The 19,127-nt window shown below is 42.0% G+C and overlaps 1 protein-coding gene across 1 annotated transcript in view; it reads left to right on the top strand.

Annotated features, from left to right (window-relative positions):
• Positions 1–18,690, top strand: part of MAT1A (methionine adenosyltransferase 1A) — a 29,552-nt gene extending 10,862 nt beyond the window's left edge. The window contains exons 3-9 of the mRNA XM_054034818.1: positions 3,163–3,285; positions 7,350–7,462; positions 11,059–11,202; positions 12,045–12,263; positions 16,868–17,050; positions 17,591–17,724; positions 18,281–18,690. Of these exons, the coding sequence (XP_053890793.1) occupies positions 3,163–3,285; positions 7,350–7,462; positions 11,059–11,202; positions 12,045–12,263; positions 16,868–17,050; positions 17,591–17,724; positions 18,281–18,389 (1,025 nt within the window). The 3' untranslated portion in view covers positions 18,390–18,690. The remainder of the gene's footprint in view (positions 1–3,162; positions 3,286–7,349; positions 7,463–11,058; positions 11,203–12,044; positions 12,264–16,867; positions 17,051–17,590; positions 17,725–18,280) is intronic.
• The last annotated feature ends 437 nt before the right edge of the window (positions 18,691–19,127 follow it).

The raw sequence follows: 19,127 nt of genomic DNA, 5'->3' as shown, positions 1-19,127 counted from the left end.
TCCCTTCATTTGTGCTGCCTTGTAGAGTGTGAGGCTACATTAACAACAATGTGTTAACCCTTGAGGGCTCAGCTGTTCCAGTTCATCATTTAGCAGTAAGGCATTCCCTGGGAAATATCCCACCCTCTTCCATCCTATGACTTCACCAACTCAACCAAGCTTCACAATCATCATTGCTGTGTACAGTATTACATAAGAACATAAGAATGGCCGTACCGCATCAGACCAAAGGTCCATCTAGCCCAGTATCCTGTATACCGACAGTGGCCAATGCCAGGTGCCCCAGAGGGAGTGAACCTAACAGGCAGTGATCAAGTGATCTCTCTCCTGCCATCCATCTCCATCCTCTAACAAACAGAGGCTAGGGACACCATTCCTTACCCATCCTGGCTAATAGCCATTAATGAATTAACCACCATGAATTTATCCAGTTTTCTTTTAAACGCTGTTATAGTCCTAGCCTTCACAACCTCCTCAGGTAAGGAGTTCCACAAGTTGACTGTGCGCTGTGTGAAGAAGAACTTCCTTTTATTTGTTTTAAACCTGCTGCCTATTAATTTCATTTGGTGACCCCTTGTTCTTGTATTATGGGAATAAGTAAATAACTTTTCCTTATCCACTTTCTCCACATCACTCATGGTTTTATATACCTCTAGCATATCCGCCCTTAGTCTCCTCTTTTCCAAGCTGAAGAGTCCTAGCCTCTTTAATCTCTCCTCGTATGGGACCTGTTCCAAACCCCTAATCATTTTAGTTGCCCTTTTCTGAACCTTTTCTAGTGCCTGTATATCTTTTTGGAGATGAGGAGACCACATCTGTATGCAGTATTCGAGATGTGAGCGTACCATTGATTTATATAAGGGCAATAATGTATTCTCCGTCTTATTTTCTATCCCCTTTTTAATGATTCCTAACATCCTGTTTGCTTTTTTGACCGCCCCTGCACACTGCGTGGACATCTTCAGAGAACTATCCACGATGACTCCAAGATCTTTTTCCTGACTCATTGTAGCTAAATTAGCCCCCATCATATTGTATGTATAGTTGGGGCTAATTTTTTCCAATGTGCATTACTTTACATTTATCCACATTAAATTTCATTTGCCATTTTGTTGCCCAATCCCTTAGTTTTGTGAGATCTTTTTGAAGTTCTTCACAGTCTGCTTTGGTCTTAACTATCTTGAGCAGTTTAGTATCATCTGCAAACTTTGCCACCTCACTGTTTACCCCTTTCTCCAGATCATTTATGAATAAGTTGAATAGGATTGGTCCTAGGACTGACCCTTGGGGAACACCACTAGTTACCCCTCTCCATTCTGAGAATTTACCATTAATTCCTACCCTTTGTAGGAATTTTAACCAGTTCTCAATCCATGAAAGGACCTTCCCTTTTATCCCATGACAGCTTAATTTATGTAAGAGCCTTTGGTGAGGGACCTTGTCAAAGGCTTTCTGGAAATCTAAGTACACTATGTCCACTGGATCCCCCTTGTCCACATGTTTGTTGACCCCTTCAAAGAACTCTAATAGATTAGTAAGACACGATTTCCCTTTACAGAAACCATGTTGACTATTGCTCAACAGTTTATGTTTTTCTATGTGTCTGACAATTTTATTTTTAACTATTGTTTCGACTAATTTGTCCGGTACCGACGTTAGACTTACTAGTCTGTAATTGCCGGGATCACCTCTAGAGCCCTTTTTAAATATTGGTGTTACATTATCCAGTCATTGGCTACAGAAGCCGATTTAAAGGACAGATTACAAACCTTAGTTAATAGTTCTGCAACTTCACATTTGAGTTCTTTCAGAACTCTTGGGTGAATGCATCTGGTCCCGGTGACTTGTTAATGTTAAGTTTATCAATTAATTCCAAAACCTCCCCTAGTGACACTTCAATCTGTGACAGTTCCTCAGATTTGTCACCTACAAAAGCCAGCTCAGGTTTGGGAATCTCCCTAACATCCTCAGCCGTGAAGACTGAAGCAAAGAATCCATTTAGTTTCTCCACAATGACTTTATCGTCTTTAAGTGCTCTTTTTGTATCTTGATCATCAAGAGGCCCCACTGGTTATTTAGCAGGCTTCCTGCTTCTGATGTACTTAAGAAACATTTTGTTATTACCTTTGGAGTTTTTGGCTAGCCGTTCTTCAAACTCCTCTTTGGCTTTTCTTATTACATTCTTGTACTTAATTTGGCAGCGTTTATGCTCTTTTCTATTTGTAAATGTAATTAGTATTCCAGAGGAAAAGAGATTTAATTCCACTACCGTCGATCGTCCAAAGAACCCGTGACCATTTGTAGCAAAGTACACTTATTTGGCTTTATAGATACTTTAAATTTTTCATTGCTAACTCTAAGTGTTTTCCTGACAGCTCATCATAAAGAAAAATGTTTTAACCGGTTTTGGTTATGTCTGCCATTTGTTGTTATTAAGATGTTGAAACTGCTGAAATTTGACCCTCAGTGAGCAAGTCAGCAAAATGTCTCCAAATTCTCAGATTTGTAAATGGCCAATGCCATCATTTTCAAGATGGAAATGACCCATTTTCCCCTCAACCTTTACACCTGAGGTTGATATTTGGCATTTGGCCTGTGTTCAACGTAAGTCCCACTTAAGATCTCAAAACAGAGTTTAATTGGGGCTCGTGCAAACTTGGCCTTGTGCATTCATGAAAAAACAGCCACCAGTTTTTGTCTCTCTGGCCCAGTTCCTCAATCATGGTGCTTAACTCCTGTTGGAAATAATAGGAGACAGGGTCTTTGAAGATCTGGAGGCAAGGTTGCAAACCAGTGGGCCATTAGTGTGGATTGTTGGGCCCAAACTTACTCCATAAGCAGAGTAGAAGGATGTTTTTCTGGTTAAGGCACTGGAATGATGCTCTGGAATCTCAGTTCAGTTCCTACATTGCCCCAAACTTCCTGTATGACCTTGAGCAAGTCATCAAATCACCTCAAGGAGTGTAATGAGGATAAATGGATTCATATGTGTGAGGAACTAATACTATGGAGATGGGAGTGATAACTACCTATATTATTTGTATTCAGTAGGGGCTGTTCAGAATTCACCATTGCCAGAAGTGGAGTTATTTGCAAAGCATGTTGAGTTATCCAGCCCTCCCTTATCCCTTTTCCTTCTTTCTGTCTTTCTGCTCTCTGTAGAGACAGTGTGTAAAACAGGGATGGTGCTGCTCTGTGGGGAGATCACATCCCTCGCCGTTGTTGACTATCAGCGAGTAGTTCGAGACACAATTAAGCAAATCGGCTACGATGATTCAGCTAAAGGTTGGTGCAAAAAATTCCAGGAATCCTGTTTCTTGCCAACATGGTGTGCTGGTCAGTGAGTAGCTGCAGAACAGGTCTGTCTCCACTTGCATATTTGTGCTTCTGCAAGCTCTTGGCTAGGAGCTGCTCAAACATTGTCATGAGAGAAACATTCTGACTCCATCACATACCGAGGAGAAACTATTCACTGTATGGTTAAAGCACACACACACACAGCAGGAAAAGGCAGCTAGGATATTTTTTTGAACTGGAGCATGTTTCATAGATTCATAGATTCTAGGACTGGAAGGGACCTCGAGAGGTCATCGAGTCCAGTCCCCTGCCCTCATGGCAGGACCAAATACTGTTGGCTGTGTAGTGGGGCAGTCACCCTGCTCTGGCCCTGAAAGAGTTAAAAGCCAACCCTTGGAGAGGGCTGGGGCTGAGAGCCAATAAGAATAGGCTGATGGGGAAGGCAGCCACAGCTGGGGCCACACCCAATTAGGCCACAGCTGGCCCTATAAAAGGGCTGTGAGTCAGGAGCTGAGTCTATCTCTCTCCAGCCTTAGAGGAAGAAGGACCTGGCTGCCTGGGAGCTCAGGAAACAGAGCAGGACTGGGGAAAGGTAAGAGGAGCTCCAGCCTGGTAAATCCCCAAGCTGCGGGCCTTGCTAAAAGGCTAAAACAGGTACTGCAGAGGCTGCAGCCTGGGCTTAGGCAGAGGCAGCTGGTCTGACCCCCTTGCCAATGATGAGTGGCTTTTACAGACTGCAGTTTGCCCCAGTGAGAGGGGGCTAGATGACGACTGGCAGTAGCCACTGAGGGTGAGAGGGCTGGGGGTTGGAGAGACCCAGAGCATGGTGGGGTACTGCTGGGGCAGAACCCTGAGGTAAAGGGCACTGGAGTCTGGGAGGGACACGGGGGCCTAAGGCTGGTGAGCCACTGGCCAACAGAGGGTGCTCTGAGCTGGACAAGAGCTAATTCCTGAGATGACCAGCAGGAGGTGCTGCACTGGTGAGTCTCACTTCACTACAGGCAAAGTAGCTGATAATTTGTGCTATAGAATTTACTTCTCAGTTTAACTCCTTGCAACTTGCATGTTGTTCAAATGGCCAACCAGACTAATGTAAATTGGTCAGATGGAATGGAAATAGAAGACTTTGTGAATTTGTATTATTTATTATGATTATTTAATGATTATTATGTATTACTGTAGAACCTAGGGACTGCAATCATAGCTTAGGCTCCCCCTTGTGCTAGGCACTGTACAAACACAGAACAAAAAGACAGTCCCTACCCTGAGGTGCTTACAATCAAAGTAAATTTCATAGCACGGTGGAGTGTATTAATGATGCAAAAAAGTGTTTTATATCCGAGATACATTTCAACATACATTTATACAGATTGCAAACTGGATCATATTTTTTACATATTGCAAATGTTTTACAGTTGCCATGAAGATTAAGTATGTTTGTTTTACAAAAGTTTTTTTTTTTTAAAGCGGTATTTCCTGATTGATATAATCTTGTTGGTACAAGACTTCTGAAGAGAGAATGGTGCGAGAATGCTGTAAAAGCACATCTGCTAGTTGGCACCAAAGGCAGAATATTATCTAACATAATACTGCCAGATCCAGTAGTGTAGAAATCTCCTCTTTTTACCTCCTTACCACCAAAGCAGTGTGGGCCCTGTAGTGAACCCAGTCAAAAACCCTGCCCTACAGAAACTATAGGAGAAAAGCTAAAAGGGGCAGAATTGCATACAACTTTTTCCCTTAGGGAATTCTTTCCCATCACAGCCTACTTAAAGGAAAGAGGGCATGGAGTGTTCTTCAAGTGGATACTTGTCTGGATGTGTATATTTGATGTATAGGTGTTTGATCCTAGACTTGGTAAGCAGCTGTCAGTAGCTGGAATTTTGGGAGAGGCGAGCATAAAGAAAAGCTGATTATCTTCTACCACAACTGGGGAAGAAAATGAGAAATTCTGCAAGGACCATAGCAGCTGTGGTCATACATTTTCTCTCTTGTCATTTCCTATTTTTCATGTTGTTTGGGACTTTCCTGAGCATTGCTTTAGACCAGAGGTTCCCAAAGTGGGCGATACCGCCCCCTGGGGGGCACTGGAACGATCCGGGGGGCAGTAGTAGCCTCGGGTGCAATTGGGGGGGCGTTGAATAAAAATAAGGGGGCGGTGGAAGCATAAAGAAAGAAGAGAATAAAAGAAAATTTTGAAAAACCGTTCGTACATGTTTCATCTGTTGTGCAACATAGAGTTAAAGTTGAAGTGATTACTTTATTTTCCAAATAAATTCACAAATTATAACCGATCAGGTGTCAAGTCCACCAACAGCTCTTAACAAGCAAGTGTTGGCAGGCGAGCGTGTCGCGCATTGTCGGGAAGTCCAGCATGCATCGGCAGGAATATGTACGTGTAAAGACTTGTTTACAATACGATACTATAAATAGGCGACATGTATGAAATCTAATTTAGATTGTTTCTGAATTGTGTAAAAAGCAGTTAACAATAGTGCAGTAAGTATTTAAAAATTTGTATTCATATTCGATACCTTCGATCTTTACGGATTATGGATCACATACAAAGCAAATTGTATTATTGTTGTTTCAGTAAAACAGCAATTTACACGTGAATATTTTTATACATTTTCTTACATATCTACCGTATGTTTCTGTGTCTCTAGTGCTTACTAATAATAAAATCGTAGCAGGCTTGTGTCGGTACAGTACTATTTGAAGTGTACAGTCAATATATTTGTCATATTTTTTATTACAATATTAACGAAAACAGGGGAATGAAATCGTAAAAAAACTGTTAACTATTAACATTTATTTAATAACTTCTTCTGTACAAACGAAATTTAGGATGAGGAGAATTCAGCCAGTTTCCAAATTTATCAACAGTAGAAAAACATGATGAAGACTTGCTCACCTATTGTCAACACTTGGAGGCTCTCCATTCTGACTTCAATCAACGATTTGAAGATATTCTTAAAATGAACATACCTGATTGGGTTTTGGACCCTTTTTCAAGTACAAACACAGAAGAATCTCCAAAATTACAAGAAGAACTGATAGAAGTAACAACAAATGAGGAATTTAAATTTAAATTCAAAGACGGCTACCAACAGTTCTGGCTGCAAAAGCAGATACCTACACTTTATCCTGGATTATGGGCTATAGTACAAAAGTTTTTAATTGCATTTCCTTCATCATGTTTAGTGGAACGTGGGTTCAGTGCGGTCACAAATCTGTTAACTAAAAAAAGAAACCGACTGCAAATAGCTAATCGCGGTGATTTAAGAATCCTGCTGACAAAAATAGAGCAGAACATTAATAAATTGATAGCAGCGCACCAGGTTCATCCTTCTCATTAGGATTATTTTTAATGTTATTCGTAATTTTTATTTTAATATTATCCTTCGTTATCTTAATTTTCTGTGTGTAATGCGAACGTTACTATGGTTGATTTTAATAAATAATTTTATAATTTCAAGCTTCAAGGTGTCATATTTACAACAACATCTTTCTTTACTATATTGTAGGACGTAGGTAGAAATATAGATACATAAAAGAACACAAATTTGTCACTGCATCTTTCTGTTTGTTCACTTAAAGAAGGTATCAGAGGGGTAGCCGTGTTCGTCTGAATCTGTAAAAAGCAACAGAGGGTCCTGTGGCACCTTTGAGACTATGCTCCCAGTACTTCTGTTAGTCTCAAAGGTGCCACAGGACCCTCTGTTGCTTTTTAAAGAAGGTAGATTTCCAGGGGGGCGCGGAGTAATTTTTTTTTGAAAGGGGGGCGGTAGGCCAAATAAGTTTGGGAACCTCTGCTTTAGACTAAATGCTTGTGGCCAAGCATTAAGAGAGATGAGACCTTGCTGTGAGGTTGAACGGAGAAGAACACATTAGAATTGTTGCATTGACAAAAATGTAAAAGCAAAGAGCAGGCAGATTCTGAGTTTTGAAGGCACTGTTGTCCAGGATTGGAATTTCTGGCATATGGTTTCATGTAGCTGTGCTTCGCTGTGAAAGGAAGTTAATTTATCCCTGTGTCTTCTTCTAAACAGGCTTCGACTACAAGACTTGCAATGTTCTGGTGGCACTGGAACAACAGTCGCCTGATATTGCCCAAGGTGTTCATCTGTACAGGAATGAAGAGGATGTTGGTGCTGGTGACCAGGTAATCAAAAGTCATCCCTGTTTACAAAAACAATAGTAAAATAAAACATACTCTACAATCATCCTATCAGCTCATTAGGGCAGCTCGCTAGTACACTCCCAGCTCTGTTTACTCCCAGTGCTAGGAGAGATAGGATCACTGTATCACCTTAAAATGAAAACATTTTCTTCTGAAAAGGTCAGGGTTAGAAAGTGAGGGTTTACCCATCCCATTGTCATATTTTCTAAATCAAAACCAGCAGGGCCGGCTCTAAGTTTTTTGCCACCCCAGGCAAAAAAAAAGAGCACCACCCCGCCGTAACACCCCCCCCCAGCGCTGCACTGCCGAACCCCCCGCCCCCCGAGTGCTGCGCTGCCAACCTCCCCCCCCCCCCAGCGCCGCGCCGGGCTGCCAAAACCCCCGCCCCTCCCCGAGCACTGCGCTGGGTCGGGTTGGGCCAGGCCGCTGAAACCCCCAACCCCCCCTTGAGGACCACCCCGTCCCACCGCACCCAAACCCTGAGCGCCGGGCCACGCCGCATCGCCGAAACCCTCGCTTCTCCAGCGTTGCGCCGCCGAAGCCCCCGCCCCACCCGCGCCGCTGAAACGAAAACAAACAAACAAAAAACCTCGAGCACCGCCCCACCAAACCAAAAAGAAACCCAAAAAACCCCGAGCGCCCCCGCCACCCCAAGATTGGCCGCCCCTTCCAAGGTGCCACCCCAAGCACGTGCTTGGTTGGCTGGTGCCTGGAGCTGGCCCTGAAAACCAGCATGGTCACAGTTCATGAGTTTGCCCAATCTCATCCTTTGCTAACACAGAATAAAATGCATATTTGTGTGAATACATTGATGGAGCTCCCATGGGACACACAGGGCAAAATTAATCACTGGTGTAACTTCTTTGACTTCAGTGGAGTTACACCAAGGACAGTTTTTGTCCACACAGGAGACCATGCAGCAGATCCTCTGCTAATCTAAATTGTCATAGCTTCGTTGAAGTCAAGGACTGTTGAAGCTAAGGATCTGGGCCCTAAAGCTTAGCAAAGTTAGCTTTTTTTCAAGTATGCTTCCTAGTTCTGTCTTAGTAGGGTTAGATTAATCAGCTATTTCCTTTTGCAGCAGGACTTGCCCAGTAAGATTAAGTAAATAAATAATAAACAAAATCATATAAGATCCTGCCATGTTTACATAACATTGGAGCTTTGACGTTGTAAAGGGGTGTTCTGTCAAGTACAAGCAGGATGGCAGTGTTTTTTAAAATGAAGGCAATTCTGCCTGAACATTTGTAACTCACTTGGGCAGGGATCGGTTTTAGTATAATTGGCGTTCCGCATAATTAAGACTGTCCAAGTCCTATTTCAGTGAGCTGAATAGCAAATGGAGATGATTACAGTTTCTCCCCAAGAACATAAAAATCCTGCAACTCCAACTGAAGCCAATATGAATGCGTGTTTAACATTTACAGTAGTTCTCATTAGCAGTAATATCTAGTTTTTGGTAATGTTGTTGAGAATTGTAATAGAACCATCATAGAGCCTTGGAACCAAAGTAATATTACCCCCAAATCCTCCTGAGGACTAAATTAATAGGCATTTCTATCAGCAGATGGCCCAAATAGAAATGCATCTATGCATCTTACATGGCTTTGATTACTGCAGGAGTGGAACACCTTACAAATTTGTAAGGTATTTATCCTTGCAGCACCCTTGTGAGGTAGGGCAGTGCTATTGTCCCCATGTAACAGGTGCGGAACTGAGGCACTGAGAGACAAAATGACTAGTACCAGGTCTCCCAAGTCCTAAGCACTTGGCCTTGCTTCCTCTCTGCAGTATTTAAATAATTCCATTTATGAGCTGCCATTCCACTGAACTGCCTGACAGGAAACGGTAACACCAAGGAAATATCCTTGCTAACTCCCAGCATTGGCCTGGTCATGCATAGTGTGACAACATTCACTAATGAAAGTTTCAGACAGGGTTGTCACCTCTGATATACAAAAAACTGGGACATCTGGAATGATCCTGAGCCCATGAATCAGGCAGCTGGCAGTGTATACTGAGCATGGTTATGGATTTCTGAGGACCGCTACCACAAAAAAGGAGTGATCTTGGGAAAACCCAGACAAGCGTCAGCCCTAACCCCAAGCCCTATTTCTAACCCTATCCAGGCCACCTTACTCATTGTGAAGTTCTGCCTAAGAGAAGCAAGGCTTGGGTTCAAAATATGCCTGGACACTTTTGCATTTAGATAAATCACTCATATTATCTGGGTATAGTCCTTGCCAATAGGGTGGGTTGAAAATTTTCCATCCAAGCTGTTCAATAAAACACAAATTGCCACAGAAAAGTTTGAGGTTCTGTCAGACTTTTCAGCCAAACATTGAAAATGTTTTAACAAAAACTGAAAACTATTGGGGCAGGGACTGTCTCTGATTATGTGTTTAGGGCGTGCCTAGCACAGTGGAGGCCTGATCTCAATTGAGGCCTCTAAGGCTATGTCTACACTGCCAATTTTTTTTTTTTTTGCCAAAAGTTATACCACTTTTATTAAAGCACTTTAATTAAACCACTGTTGCCTGTCCACACTGCTCCTTGTGTTGATGAAGTGCATCCACGCTAGCAGCTCTTGCAACGACCGAGAGCAGTGCACTGTGGGTAGCTATCCCACTGTGCAACTGGCTGCAGGGTGGTTTGGGAAGGGTTTGCAATGCCTCATAGGGCAGGTACGGCATCACATGATGCAGGTTTCTCCATCCCATCATTCCATGGGCATCCTACTAGATTGCCAGCCACTTTCCAGCTGAAGTGTAGGGGGGAGAGTGTGAGACGGGGCACGTGTGTGTATGGGGTGAGGGGAAGAGACAGACAGTGTGTGTTGCGGGGAGAGTGAGCGTGTCGACATGCTGTCTCCTAAATTCAGCCAGCCAGCTGAAAGCAACCTGTCCTGGGGAAGGGGGAAACCCTGACATCAGCCCCCACCTCCATCCCTGGCTCTGCACAGAGTGTCTGTCTGTCTGTGTCTCTCTGTCTCTGTTTCTCTCTCTCTAACACACATACATCCACCCCTGCCTGCCTCTGTGTTCTTAGTGTGGGAGACAGCAGGAGCATTCCAGCCACATTAAAGATTTGCTCTGTTTCTCAGAGCAGCACAGCATGCAGGCTGTCAGAATGGAGCTTTGAAACGGGAGGGGCACAGTCACTGGAGGCATTGTTGGGCATCTCTGGAGGCCATTTACAGCGATAAAAGCAAGCAAGGTGTTTACACTGGCACTTTGGCGATAAAATATTTGCGCAAAAAGCCTTATCACTCTTGTCACGGTGGTTTTATTACAGCACTGCAACTGAGGAGTTTTGTCACAAAAAGTGGCTTTGCAGTATGTACACCTCTGCTGCTTCATCACCAAAAGTTGCCTTTTGGCAAAAAAAAATTGGCAGTGTAGACCATCTGATGCTACTGTAACACCAATAATAAAAAGTAATTGTAGGGCACTGTTTGCCTCAGGTGAGATTTTTGTGGTCTCTAGGCACTTCTGTAATGCTCATATTAATAATTTAACAGGATTGAAAGCCTTGCTTGCCCCAGTGATTTAAAATCTATCCCTCCTCTCCCATTACAGGGGTTGATGTTTGGCTATGCAACAGATGAGACAGAAGAATGTATGCCTCTCACTATTGTCCTCGCTCACAAATTGAACAGCAAGTTAGCAGAGCTGAGACACAGTGGTGATCTCCCTTGGCTTAGACCCGACTCTAAGACACAGGTAAATATTGCTTTCACTCAGCGTGTCCCTCTGCTAAATACAGGAGCTATGGAAAGAATCCTTTCAAGTCCTGATCGCTTGCAGGCTATGAACTATCTGTCTGGTTCGGTAAAGCCACTGTTTTACCCAGAAAATCCTGGATTTCTTTTTCCAATATTTAATTACTACTATTTGTTCAGTTCAGAATGTCGTTTTAAATGGATAATCCAGGATTTCCACATTATAACATACAGTCTGACTTCAGCTTCCTACTGATCAGTTAGGAATTAAATAATGCTGAGCAGAGGAACTGCTTTATATGCAATCTCCTGAGTGTCGCAAAAACTGTTAGTATGCACCTGGATGTTTGACACATGACACTGCATAGCACTGAAGAAATATTTAACTCTTGAGTACCAGGAGCAGGGTGTTCCCTGCTGCCTGAAAACGTGTCAGGAAATCTAAAGGGCAAATCTGATTCATCAGTGCCTACAAATTAAGGCTGTAGTTTTCACTGAAGGATTTAAATTTCAATGGGATTTGAGAGTCTAATTGATTTAGGCTCCTTTGAAAATCCCAGTCTTAGTATGTATTGCTAAGGGTGTCACTGGAGAGTGTATGGTGCATAGAAGTAAAATATTTGCTTTGTACATGAGCCTTCTGAATTTGGGTCACCAATGTATTTAGCAAACGTGAAAACCATACACTTCATTCCTCACACCCATTAAACAGTTATCTCCTCATACTTTGTTGCCGCAGGCACCTTCCTGTGCATCTGCTATTGTACTGCCTGGTGTGGTGTATCTATACAATACGGTAATGTATCATACAGCTGTTTCTTTTACCCCCTCGTTCATATTCAGGTCACTGTTCAGTATACCCAGAAAAATGGAGCCGTCATCCCAGTCCGTGTTCACACCATTGTGATATCTGTGCAGCATGATGAAACCATCTCGCTGGAGTACATGCGCAAAACCCTGAGAGACTGTGTGATTAAACCTGTCGTTCCTGCCAAATACTTGGATGAGAAAACAATTTACCACCTTCAGCCCAGTGGGCGTTTTGTCATTGGGGGGCCACAGGTGTGTGTTTAGTTATTCTTTTGATCCTTCTGCCAATTTTCCTTTTCCCATCATAGTGTGCTACAGATTAACTTGTGTCCTCAGCCTGTATTTCTAACAAAAGGGCACAGACTAAACACCTGTTCAGAGACCAGTCCTGCACCATTGGAGCCAATAGGAGTATCACCACTAATTTCCATGGGAGCCAGACCAAGGCCTTAATGCACTGGATTCTAAAGAAACCTCTGAAGGCATGGTTATGTCATATAGATATTAGCAAGTTGGGTCAAGTCCTACTTTGCATATTCAGTGTCCAGCTCTGTAAGATGCTGGGCATCCTCAAATCCCATTGAGTTTAGCATCTCACAAGATCAGGCCCTCAATCTTTTCTCAGCCAAAACACTCAGTGAAGTAAATGGGACAGCCAAACATTTCAAAGCTGTTGCTTTTCAGAGGTGCTCAGCACACACAACGCTAGTTGAAATCAATGAGAGCTGTGGGTGCTTAGCACCTCTGAAAATCAGACTATAGCCGGGTTTGTCCAAGAGGAGAACGGGAGGGAGAGTTTTGCCTGGTTAAGGCTTAGGAGCCAGGATTTAGAGCTTGATGTGGCATTCATCGAAGTCAATGGCAAAATTCCCATTGACTTCACTGCTGCAGGACCAGGCCTTTAGTCCAGATTTTGTGAAAAACATCCTCCCTGGCCATTGTTTGTTCCGCTTCCCCCTACAATGCTTCCTTACATAACTAGGCCAGCACCATATCCTCTTACCAGGAGCACTCCTGACTGTAGGGCCAATTTTCTGTCTATCCTAAACAGATGGTCAGACCTACTTATCCTTCATTGTTAATTTTATTGAAACCTAATGAATTTCATCTCAGGTATTTCTAGGGTGGCTGTTACCCTAATGTACTGGTGCTTGGATATTATGGTATAAGGCATGTTGTTAAAGTTAGTCCATCATTGTACTATAACCTATACTAGAAATGTAGACTAGAAGTGGTCAGTTAATACTGCACAGCTTGTTTTATTAACAAGCACCATCAGTACTGACAAATATTGGCCAGTGGGAATATCTGTTTTATTTGGTCATTAATATACATAATAATCATAAACTTAAAATGACTAAGAACCCTCAAGTCATGTGCATAACTAGTTTAGATAGCCTCTTCCTCCTTCCCCAATTATTTCTGTTACACCCATTTGTTGCATCTCATCTTAAATTAGACTGTGAACTCCTTGGGGCAAGGACTGGGTTTTCCTGTATATCTGTACAGCACCCAGGATAATGTAAACTCAGGCCTGACAGACCTATGGGTGCTGCCATGGCACAAATTACACTGCTCTACAGCCAAAATGCTTCTGAAATAAATGTAGTCAAACTTTACTAATTCTGGATCACTGAGAATGAAAATGATGCTTAAAATTGTTGGTTGGCTCTAGTTTTCAAGATATGCTATTGGGTCAGTATATACGACCCTTGACTTGGGAATGGCGGAGGATAAGTGAGTTATAAAGGGAAGGGATCTCAATTTAAACCAGAAATGACTAAAATACATCTTTGACTGGATCTATGAATAAATCTATGACTGGGTTTGGACAGTACTTGCTTTTTAGGCAAAACAATGAATGATGCAATCTGAAGCTGGTATTGCGTCATACATGATATGAATTGCATCGTGTTATTCCTAGAAGTCATGGATGATGCAATCATAACGAAGCTTACATCACTCTGCTGAACAAATTGCCCTATATCAGCTCTAGAAATCATCCAGTGTCGTGCTCTTATTTGTCAGTGTTTGATATTGCAAAGGGACATATTTCTGTTTAGCCAAAGTGAGCAGAGATGCCTCGTACTTGTGTGAACAGTGCAGATAACTTCTGCTATGTTTGTGGTGAAGTGACTTTTGCATCACAAAAGTGCAGTATAACCACTATGGTTAAGAAAGCCTATCACCTTTATTTTGGCTGCAAAATTGGAGATCAGGACAAGAGGTGGGCCCCACACATATGCTGCAACACTTGTGCAACAAATCTTCGCCAGTGGTTGAAGAGGAAAAGGAAATCTATGCCTTTTGCAGTGCCAATGATTTGGAGAGAGCCAACAGATCATACCAGCAATTGTTACTTCTTCATGGTGCCTCCAGTTGGGAAAGGTGTGTCAAAGAAGAAAAAATGGACTGTGCATTATCCAAACATTCCATCAGCTATACGCCCAGTACCCCACGGAGAAGGACTGCCGGTTCCTGATGCACCAGAATCATTCTCACTTGAGTCAGATGAGGAAGAGGAAGAGGATGAAATTTCTGGTCCTGAACCATCAATGTCACAGGACCCACATTTTCTCCCATCCTCCTCCTCCGAACCACACCTCATAACACAAGGTGAACTGAATGACCTTGTCAGGGATTTGGAACTACCCAAGAGTAAGGCAGAGCTGTTGGGCTCCAGACTACAGCAGTGGAATCTCCTGGCAGGTGATGTTAGGGTTTCCATGTTCCGTGACCATCAAAAGGATCTTGTCCCATTCTTCTTCATGGAAGGTGATCTTGTAGCCTGCAACAACATCGATGGTGTGATGGCAGCCCTTAACATCGTTCACGATCCAGATGAGTGGAGACTGTTCATTGATTTATCGAAGACGAGTCTTAAAGCTGTTTTACTGCATAATGGCAATGTTTTGCCATCAATTCCAGTTGGTCATGCAGTCCATATGAAAGAAACCTATGACAACATGAAACAACTTTTGAGGTGCATAAACTATGACCAACATCAGTGGCAGCTTTGTGGCGATTTGAAGGTTGTTGCTCTCTTGCTTGGTCTGCAGACTGGATACACAAAGTACTGCTGTTTTCTCTGCGAATGGGATAGTCGTACAAGAGATTCCCACTACATCAAGAAAGATTGGCCACTCCGACAGTCATTGGAGCCTGGGAGGAAAAGTGTTCAGCATCCACCACTTGTTGAATCAAGGAAGATTTTATTATCACCCTTACACATCAAGCTGGGTCTGATGAAGAACTTTGTCAAGGCCATTGACAAAACACAAGCAGCTTTCAAGTACCTCTATGGAAAATTTCCAAGGTTAAGTGAAGCTAAGATAAAGGAAGGTGTCTTTGTTGGTCCTCAGATTCGTGAACTTCTTCGAGATGATGCGTTTGACCATGCACTGCGTGGCAAGGAAAAGACGGCATGGAAAGCCTTCCAGTTAGTGGCAATAAATTTTCTCGGAAACAACAAGGCAGACAACTACAGGTTGTTGGTGGAAAACCTCCTCAAGCCTTGGTTGCAACATGTCACTAAAGATACATTTTTTGCACTCTCATCTAGATTTTTTTCCACCGAACTGCGGAGCAGTGAGCGACGAGCACGGCGAGCGATTTCACCAGGCCATTGCAACAATGGAGAAACGCTATCAGGGCAAATGGAGCCCATTAATGCTTGCAGACTATTGCTGGACAGTGACAAGAGATGCTCCATTTAATGAATACAAGAGACAAGCCAAGAAGCGCCGAGTAGACACTGAATAGGACTAAACTATGTACATAATAGTTTTTTGCCTTTTGTTTCATAATAAATTATATTATATAACCCTTTTGCTGATTTTTAAAGTGTTACATAAACAGGACAGGTGAAATATTATCATGTAAAGCAACCATAAACATATGAAAAGACTTAGGTTTACAATTTATGATTAAAACTCTACTATCTACACAATATACATAGACATAAAATGTAAAAACTTAAATATCTTAGAAACAGTAGCCAATCAGTTGTTTTAATTGTCATATTTGAATTCAGCACATCAAAATACATAATAAATGGCACATTTTATCTTTGAAGCAGACGACTTCTCAAAAATTGTAGACCAGTGTTATTATTAACAATATCAACGTATCCCTAGAGTAAAAATAAACCCACCTGAAAGTGAGTTGGTTCATTTTAAATTGTGAACATGTGTGAGGAAATCAAATACAGTATTTATTGTGAATTATTCACCCAGCTTTAGATCTTATCCAAAGCAATAGAGCCTGATCCTGCTTCCATTAAATCAACAGAAAAAACTCCTATTGATGTCAATGGAACTTTTTGCATTGCAAGTAAATGCATCTTTTTTCAGTATGGTTCCAGTATAAAAGTCATTTTTTTTTAAAGCAGATACTTGGGATCTGATGGCAGCTAAGAAAGCATATAATATTTGCCTTTGAAAAAGGCATTAGGAAATAGTGCTGGCAGAAATAGCCATCTTGCAACCTCTTTGCCTAACCGCTAAATGCTCCTCATTAATGTCTTGATCCAAAGCGCAGTGAAATCAGTGGGAGTTTTCCATTAATTCTAGTGTGCTTGGAATCTGGCCCTAAAAGAACTTACATAGCCACTGTTATGGTAATTCAATTAGATAAGTTAATTGCTACAGTTGCACCTCAAGAATGCACAAGTCACTGTCTTGCTTTCTGGAAGTCTCTTTGTCTGTGAGGCAATTACTGTATTCATCAGACATTTTAAGTGTTCATTCCTTGGAGCCAGTATAATAAAATGATAGTGAAATAGTGGAATTCTTTTTTCACAAAAAAGCTATTAGCTAATAAAAGCACAAGAAGTGACACTTGTTTGAATATTACAGGGTGATGCTGGCGTTACTGGTCGAAAGATCATTGTGGACACTTATGGAGGATGGGGAGCCCATGGAGGTGGTGCCTTTTCAGGCAAAGATTATACAAAGGTGGACCGGTCAGCAGCATATGCAGCCCGCTGGGTGGCCAAGTCTTTGGTGAAAGCCGGGCTGTGTCATCGTGTTCTGGTTCAAGTATGTTCCATTTTTAATCTTGTTGATTTTTGCTTTTTGAAATTTATTTATTTAAAAAACACTTAATTTTTACCTTTTCCCTGAAAAATGTGCCTTAGAAAAATGGGTTTGTGAGGGAGAAAGCTGGTGAGGTGGTCAGCACTTATCAAGCTATCCTTGGCTTGATTATGTCTGTGATAGCACAGGTGGAGAGAGATCAGAAGTTTATGGAATTCTGGAAGCTTAGCTTGGAGCTGGATTGAGTTTAAAAGGAAGATCAGGAGAAAGATCTTGTTCTGCTTAGTTCAAGATCAGAGTCACGGGGGCTTTCAGTATAGTAGCTTCCTCAGGCCTGGACTTTTTGGATAGTTTACATTTTACTGGAGATTATTCTGGATATTTACTGGATCCATCAGTCTTCTGGTATCGACTATCCCCATTAGGGGTTCTTCTTGCTGTGCTGGCGGAGGGTGTTCTGATACTTCATTGTCCTGTCACATGCCCTGCTGGCCATATGAGGCTCCATCCTTGTTTTCTAACTAATGCGTTTGTCTGCCAAAGGTTTCTTATGCCATTGGAGTGGCTCAACCTCTCTCCATTTCACTGTTCACTTATGGAACTTCCCAGAAAACAGAGAAAGAGCTACTGGACATTGTGCACAAGAACTTTGATCTTCGACCTGGAGTCATTGTCAGGTAAGCATGTTGCAGGAGCACACGCATATGGAACAGTCAGAGTGAACACTTCCTGGAACTCCTCTCAAAGAAGTATAGACGTTACAGAAGAAAAAGAGCTATTAAATCAGCCTGACCAACCTCTTGTCCTAATATAGTATTAGTCCCTATAGTACATCCCCTCTCAGAATTTGGCCCTGCATAGGGGTTACTACAGCTACATGTGTGTGTTCTGTAGTATGTGGCATTGAAATAGTTTTGGCTCACAGTAATGTTACCTCATTTTTACTAGAGCTGTTTGAGAAATTGAGACTATTTTTCATAAATATTTGATTGAAAATTGGGTCAAAATTTCCATGAACTTCAATGGGTTTTGAGTCTGGCTCAAAAAGGCTTCAGACTAATCCTTATAGACACTTTCATGGTCATTATTCCATAAAACAAGTTCATTGGTACATTTGCACTTCCAAAATTCAGCCCACTTGCTGGACTGAAAGGAGGAACTAGCTTAAAACAATGATTTATAGTGTTACACTTCAGACTAAACTATTTTCTTTTCTTTTTCTTGAACACTAAGGGATTTGGATTTAAAGAAGCCAATTTATCAGAAGACTGCCTGTTATGGTCACTTTGGCAGAAATGAATTTTCATGGGAGGTGCCTAAGAAACTTGTGTTTCAACAATAATGGGTCCATCCGCAAAGCAGAAGTGAAGAAGATTCTACTAGTCAATAAGATGTTGGCAGAAATCAGCACTGACTACTCTTTATCCAGCTCAAGGAATTTCAGATTTTAAATGGACAGGATATTCTCATGGGAATTAATTCTTACTCTCAATCTTATCCTATTTCATTGTCAAAAACACTAAAGGCAGAGTCTTTTTATCATCACAAGAAGACAAAATACAGTTTATTTTACTGCTGCTATGTTGGTTCCACGGACAAAGGCAAAATCTGACTAGGACATACAAACCAACGTTTGGGCCTTAACTCTGTTACCTTTTCTTTTGAATGCAAGATCACACTGTATCCCTCATCATTCTAGCTAAGGAGCAGTAGGTTTCTTCACCCTGACTGGACACTAGGAAATCTGCAGGGGACAGTTTTCTTATAGGAGCTGGTATTGCATACACCTATGGGGAATTTTGCTTGGAGGGGATTCGTTATCGTAGGATAAGGAACATAGCTGCTCCTTTAAAGGATGTTGTTAGGTGCTTAGACCTCCTTCACTAGTTATCTCTGCTTACCACAGTGTTCCAATCAGCTGTGATTTGGTGACTCAAACTTTTTCTTTTAGCTACTATGTACTTATAAGTGCTGCTTTTCTGTGTGTTTATATATTAGCACATCAAATTTTGGAGTCAGTGGCTCGTCCCAGTGTATGGCGCATTAGAGCGCCATTGACGTCTCTTGGATTGTGCTAATA

The sequence above is a fragment of the Malaclemys terrapin genome, chromosome 7 (assembly GCF_027887155.1).
Source record: "Malaclemys terrapin pileata isolate rMalTer1 chromosome 7, rMalTer1.hap1, whole genome shotgun sequence".
Classification (NCBI taxonomy): domain Eukaryota; kingdom Metazoa; phylum Chordata; order Testudines; family Emydidae; genus Malaclemys; species Malaclemys terrapin.
Note: the sequence above shows the minus strand (reverse complement) of the source record. Positions and strands in the feature narration are given on the sequence as shown.